This window comes from Taudactylus pleione, unplaced genomic scaffold, assembly GCF_031769625.1.
Source record: "Taudactylus pleione unplaced genomic scaffold, aTauple2 ptg000001l, whole genome shotgun sequence".
NCBI classification, from domain to species: Eukaryota; Metazoa; Chordata; class Amphibia; order Anura; family Myobatrachidae; genus Taudactylus; species Taudactylus pleione.
In genome coordinates, this window is record NW_028284404.1 from 2,644,515 (window position 1) to 2,651,675 (window position 7,161).

A 7,161-nucleotide genomic window follows, 5' to 3' on the forward strand; every position below is an offset into this window, starting at 1 on the left:
GTGCGGGCCTGTTGTCACTCTGCGCTGGTAAGGCCTGGCGGCGTCTCCATTCCATTTGGCATGGGCGCTGCCATCTTGCCTTCTGGCCATGTGATGCAGCTGGCCAATCCTGGTGAGTCACATGTTCCCTCCGGCCAGTAACCGCACGGCATGGGGTATTTAGGAAGGGTCAGTGCCTTCCTTCTTTGCCAGTGCAACGTGTATCTCAGCCTAGCTGAGAGGGAGTTCTCTGTGCTTTCCTGTTCCTGTGAATCCGCTGTCTGCCTGTCAGCTCCTAGTTCCCACTGGACTACCCCGCTACCTCCATCACCCTTGCCCATACCTGAGTGCCTGAGCCTGCTGACATCCTGCACTTCAGTTCACTATCTGCAAAACCTGGCTTGTTTATTTCAGTTTCACTACCTGCACACCTGGACTGCTCTAATTGTTTCTACCTGGACATTAACCCTTTTGCTCCCACCACAGAACTCTTGTGCACATTTATATTTTCCTGGACTTTTATTTACTGCCACATTATATGTCCACTCGAGCACTTATTAAAAATCCTAGTTTTATTTACAAATCTGCTTCTGTGATCGCTCCTGCTACCACTCCGGGTCCACAAATAACCCAGAACGTAACATACAATATGCTGTGGTTGCCCATTTGGATCAATAATTCTGTTCAAGGTGCCAACTTGTTTGACAGTTGGTGTGCCACACCGAGCAACCATCCTTTCACCTTCTCAGTGGTGTACAGTACAAATACCCTACACAATGAACCAAAGATTTAACATTTTGATTAGGGGTGAGCGGGTTCGGATTTCTGAAATCCGAACCCCCCCAAGCCCCCCCGATCCGAGTCCGATCTGAATCAGGCTCGACTTTTCCCGCCTGACTCGGATCTGAAATCGAGGCAAAACGTCATCATCCCGCCTTCCGAGTCTCGCGGGTTTTGGATCCTATATAAGGTACCCGCGTCGGCGCCATTTTCTCACTCGGCTGTGGACAGTGAAGAGGGAGGGTGGGAGTTAGGGCTGTGTAGTGTAGTGTAGTGTAGTGCTGCTGTTGTCCACTACTTCAAAGTCCATAGGGGCTGGCTGTGTTGTGCTGTGCTGCTGTTGTTAATAGGGGCTGTGTCCACTACTTCAAAGTCCATAGGGGCTGGCTGGACTGTGTTGTGCAGTCAGTTCTCCATAGGGGCTGTGTCCACTCCAAAGTCCTGTGCAGTGTCCCAGTCCTAATAAGGGTGCTGTAGTGTTGTCCAGGGGGTGCTCTGTCCATCAGGGGTGCTCCCCCCAAGTGCTAAAAAAATAATATATTTTCTGTGTTTGTGAATTGTGTGCGCAGTAGCCGCACGTGCATCAACAAAGTAGTGCCAAGCGTGCGCCTGTGTCATAAGTAAAGGGCCGGCTGGCTTGACCGTTAAGGGTGCTGTAACCCCCGAAAGTACACTCCAGTCCAAACCAAAAAAAAAATTATTTTCTGTGTTTGTGAATTGTGTGCGCAGTAGCCGCATGTGCATTAACAAAGTAGTGCCAAGCGTGCGCCTGTGTCATAAGTAAAGGGCCGGCTGGCTTGACCGTTAAAGGGTGCTGTAACCCCCAAAGTACACTCCAGTCCAAACCAAAAAAAAAATTATTTTCTGTGTTTGTGAATTGTGTGCGCAGTAGCCGCACGTGCATCAACAAAGTAGTGCCAAGCGTGCGCCTGTGTCATAAGTAAAGGGCCGGCTGGCTTGACAGTTAAGGGTGCTGTAACCCCTGAAAGTACACTCCAGTCCAAACCAAAAAAAAAATTATTTTCTGTGTTTGTGAATTGTGTGCGCAGTAGCCGCACGTGCATCAACAAAGTAGTGCCAAGCGTGCGCCTGTGTCATAAGTAAAGGGCCGGCTGGCTTGACCGTTAAGGGTGCTGTAACCCCCGAAAGTACACTCCAGTCCAAACCAAAAAAAAAATTATTTTCTGTGTTTGTGAATTGTGTGCGCAGTAGCCGCATGTGCATTAACAAAGTAGTGCCAAGCGTGCGCCTGTGTCATAAGTAAAGGGCCGGCTGGCTTGACCGTTAAGGGTGCTGTAACCCCCGAAAGTACACTCCAGTCCAAACCAAAAAAAAAATAATTTTCTGTGTTTGTGAATTGTGTGCGCAGTAGCCGCACGTGCATCAACAAAGTAGTGCCAAGCGTGCGCCTGTGTCATAAGTAAAGGGCCGGCTGGCTTGACCGTTAAGGGTGCTGTAACCCCCGAAAGTACACTCCAGTCCAAACCAAAAAAAAAATTATTTTCTGTGTTTGTGAATTGTGTGCGCAGTAGCCGCACGTGCATCAACAAAGTAGTGCCAAGCGTGCGCCTGTGTCATAAGTAAAGGGCCGGCTGGCTTGACCGTTAAAGGGTGCTGTAACCCCCAAAGTACACTCCAGTCCAAACCAAAAAAAAAATTATTTTCTGTGTTTGTGAATTGTGTGCGCAGTAGCCGCACGTGCATCAACAAAGTAGTGCCAAGCGTGCGCCTGTGTCATAAGTAAAGGGCCGGCTGGCTTGACCGTTAAGGGTGCTGTAACCCCCGAAAGTACACTCCAGTCCAAACCAAAAAAAAAATTATTTTCTGTGTTTGTGAAGAAATGGGAGGGGGGCATCAATTTATGGAGCACCAGTTAAAATTTTGCCTAGGGCACCAACTTGGCTAGGTCCAGCTAAAAATAAATCAGACCACAAAAGTAATAGTATTTCTTGGTGAAATGAAAACTATCTTTGTGAGTGTTTAATTAAAGAGATTGTTAAATGGTCATTAGAGTATTTGCCTCACTATTAGTCCATCAATTACAATATCACTCCACTTTCCAGTTATGGTTTCTAGGATATACTGTACATGCTAACTATAGAATTTTCCTGTATAACAAGACTGAAAACCAGCTAACCCTCGTATAAATGTAATTTACCTTGTCATAGACGGGATGCAATCGGGAAACCGGCTGACGTGATCCCGACAGCCGGCTTCCCGCCTGCTTTATCCCGGCATTGGTTAAATGACAGACGTCTATATCTAGACGCCTGTCATTTTCCCGACGCCGGGAGACTGGCGCCCGGCATCCCGATCGATCGTAGTGATGCCGGGCTCCGCGAGTGGACAGCCGCGGGGGGAGGGTTAGGTTTAGGGCACCCGGGGGGGATTTAGGGTTAGGCACCCCCCGGGAGGGTTAGGCTAGTGGGAGGGAGGGTAGGGTTAGGCCAGCGTAGTAGCTAGACGGCAGTGCACCCTGTGCAGCACTGCCACCCCTCTCACTCCCTCTCCACCCCCTCCTCCCACCCCCTGAGCTCTTACCCTAACTTCCGACGGGAGGAGGGAGGGCGGGATCTTCCCGTCGATTTTTCAGTGGCGCGCACCACTGCCGGAGGTCTCTATCTGCAGACCTCCAGCACAGAGAAGTGTGTGGCCGGTGCCACTGGACGATGGCGCCCGGTGCACATGACCCCTCAGCCCCCCCCCTAGTTGCGGCCCTGGTTAGGCACCCCCGGGGGGGACTTAGGGTTAGGCACCCCCCCGGGGGACTTAGGTTTAGACAGCGGGGAAGGGGGGGTTAGGGTTAGGCACTTACAGGGGGGATTAGGGTTAGGCACTTGGGGGGGAGGTTAGGGTTAGGCACCCCTAAGGAGGGTTAGGGTTAGGGGGGTTAGGTTAGTTTTTACTTACCTCAGGACATTCGGGATTTCCAGCGCTGTTGGGCTGCCGCTGCCGGGATCTGTTCAGCTATCGGGCTGCCGCTGCCGGGAATCGAACCGCCATGCGGCCGGCGGTATTTCATACCGATTCCGTCATAGACATATGGGTCCTGATGCATAGAGGTGTCTCTTGTATGAAAATGCTGTCCACTCATGTGCCACGTACACCCACCTGCACCTCTAAAGATGGCACAGGGGAAAGGCACTCTAACATAGGCAACCCATGCAAAAATATGCAAATATTTATTAACAATTACTAACAGTATATCCTTGAGCCCACCTCTCATCCCCAAAAATAATATCCCAACATAATAATATATTGTAGTAATTTTTATAACACAAATGACATATATGTGTATCCACACATATGTTAGCGGACTGCTCCTTGATTACTGTGATATGATGTTGGTTTAGTGTTAGAATCTTATTATAAAGATGACAATAGACAAATGTATATTTCAAAGGTGGGTATTTATTAAGGATAATTTTCGATTTGGTCTAAAAGTATTAATTATAAATGAAATGGGTAAGAAATAAGTGTAAATATAAAAGGAAAAAGGGAGGGAGAGGGGGGCAGTGGGGAGAGAGAGACTGGGTAAGTGTAGACTGATTGTCTCAATAATTTATATATGGATGTCTCGAATGGTGACCAGCCAGGGGGTGGGTGTCCCACACCCCCTGTATAAGTGAAGCCGGAGGTCCAGTAGTGTCCATAGGTCAAAGCGGATCTTATATGTCTCTAACATTAATAAAAGTCTAAGTAATGTCCTTGGTGAGGCCTCACCTAGTCGCTGTCTTCCGACGTCTTCAGTCCTGGTTCATCTCCGTCTTCATCCACTCCTAGCCGTGCCGATGGTAAGGGCCGTATTCCAGTGGTTGCCGCTGGTGCATCCACTGGCTTGGCCCCGCAGTGTCCGAGAGCGTCTCCCGTCGGGACCCGCGATCTTGCTGGCCGGGACGGGGATCTGCAGGTTCGTGGAACTGCGCGCTCAACTCACCTTAACCGAGGAGACTTAAGGCAGGCGGAGGGACACACTGTGGCAGTGTTAATGCAGTTTCGGAGTTTGGTGGATGTAGCAAAGTTCCTACGCGTATACGTCATTTGTGTTATATCTACTATTTATCTAGATTCTGGGGAATCTAGTCTTAGGACTTGCAGCCACACCTACACCTATCATCCCCAACTATAGCATAGCGAGCACCGGGTTTCCCTATCTATTGTAGTAACTAGAATAAACATTGTTCATCTATTATTAAGCTCTGATAGTAAGCACTAAGATAACGTTTCATATTTATTGATTTATTGGTTGCCTCATTTCGTTAAAGATAAACTTCAACCTTTGTATATGACCAGAACACTTAATAAAATCAAAAGTCTACCAGGGATAATAGAATCGTCAATAGCAGTGACGCAGGGGAAACTGAAGGTACAGCACTTGCTCTCCTCAGAAATGTTTTATAGGCTTGCCATGATCATGTTGGTTTTTCTGTGTCTTTAATATAAAAGATTATAAGAATTTATTATGTTTTTAGTGACAACATATAATGTTTTGTCTGCTGAGAATTAAGTTTACTAACTGTTTATTTTTACTGTATTTTTTTATCCCACAATTTCTTGCTTTTCAGCTTCTATTTCAGTTTCCCCTTCTCTTCATCTAATCTCTTTTCCTTGATTATTCATTCCGTATTCCCGATTTCTGGATTGTTTTCATTTTACGCCTCTTCACTTCTCCCTTCCCCCTTCCTGTGTCTCTCTTTTCCATGATCCCTAGATTTTACCTGATGTTGTCCCTACACCTGAAGTTGCTTTTCTTTCTACTCTTTATGTCTTTTGTGATTCTCTATCTCTCTCACTTTCTCTTCCATAAAGCTCCGTCAAACTCCTACTCTGCTTCTGCCTCTCAGAAACGGAACTCCGTCCATGTCCTTGTTGTCTCTTCTTGGAGATCTGGCTCCTCTTTCCTTGGGCAGATCTTTAACCACCACAGTGACGTCTTTTACCTCTTCGAGCCTGGACATCCCACCTGGATGAAGTTTCAACAAGAGAGCGTGGAGCTGCTGCACTATCCTGTGAGAGATCTCCTGCGCTCGCTCTTCACCTGTGATGTCTCACCCCTCCGGCAATATCTTCCCAATGGTGGAAAGCAGGTTTCTGAGTTTCGATTCTTTGCAGAGAGTCGGGCTCTCTGCACCCCTCCAGCTTGCTCGGCTTTTATCCCCACTGAAGGCTATGATCGCTACACCTGTTTCAAACAGTGTAGAAACACTTCCCTTGATAAAATGGCAGAGATCTGTGAGACATACAGTCATGTGGTGATGAAAACCGTTCGGATCCTGGATCTCTCTGTCCTTCTTCCCCTTTTTCGAGACCCAGCCCTTGATCTGCGGATTCTCCACCTTGTGAGAGACCCTCGAGCTGTTACCTTGTCAAGGAAATCCTTCTCTCTCCAAATTGAGAACCAGATTGTTCTAAAGAGTAACAGAAATCTTAAGACAAATGATATTACGATAAGTAATGTCATGGAAAAGATATGCAAATCCCAGGTGGCTATTAATAAACTGGCCAAGACTTCTCCGACCTTGCATGGACGCTATATGGCTATACGTCATGAGGATTTGACCAGCAACCCGACCCGAAGTCTCAAGCAAATTTACAAGTTCTCTGGGCTTCCTCTAACTAGTGAGCTGAAACAATGGATTTACAATGTCACCCACGAGGAGATTAAAGAAAAACATGGTTTTATGACATTTTCAAAAGTGTCCTCAGTAGTTAACCAAAGGTGGAGAACTGCTCTGGATTTCAGGGTCGTGGAGCAGATTCAACAGAGCTGCAAGCAGGCCATGGAGGTGTTTGGTTACCTGCCCACAAGTTCCAAGATTGAGCAGAAGAATATGACTGTTAAATTGATAAAGGATGAATGGTATCAGCAGGACAGTCAACCGAGCGATCGCGTATGAAAGACTTTGTGAAGGACCAAAATTAAAAAGGCAAAGCGCATACAGATCACATCAAAATGCAATTCAGGTGCTATTTATGTAACTTATTTTTAGTAGCTACGAATATTATCATTTGATTGTTTGATCCTGACAATGTGGAAAGATGTATTACACCATACTTGCCTACTTTTGAAAAAGCATTTCAGGGAGATTGTGAAAGCGCAATGAGCGCGGTGGTAAAGTAGACGTGTACTGCTACACCTGGCTGGTAGACATGCCATAAACTGACTTACACCCAAATGTAAACAAGCCACAAAGCAGTTAGTAAGATCTACGTGATGCTGAAAATACATGTAGCCATAGGCATCATTGTGCCTTATTACCAATGCAGGGAAATTATACTAATGATCCCATTTAAAATGTATATATCTCTGTTTTTTTCTTTTATATAACAGTTTCATAATGGGGGATAGGTGCAATCAGGGAGATTACTGGACTATTCAGGGAGACAGGGAGATTGTTACAA

The 7,161-nt window shown here is 46.7% G+C and overlaps 1 protein-coding gene across 1 annotated transcript; it reads left to right on the top strand.

Moving 5' to 3' along the window:
• The first annotated feature begins 5,459 nt into the window (after nt 1-5,459).
• Nucleotides 5,460-6,656, top strand: LOC148543478 (carbohydrate sulfotransferase 6-like). The gene has a single exon (XM_088457223.1). It carries the CDS (start codon nt 5,460-5,462, stop codon nt 6,654-6,656), a length of 1,197 nt encoding a protein of 398 aa, XP_088313349.1.
• The last annotated feature ends 505 nt before the right edge of the window (nt 6,657-7,161 follow it).

Bases quoted from the DNA above. Each gene is read 5' to 3' on its own strand.
- LOC148543478 (XM_088457223.1), top strand. From the start codon at position 5,460: ATGATCCCTAGATTTTACCTGATGTTGTCCCTACACCTGAAGTTGCTT.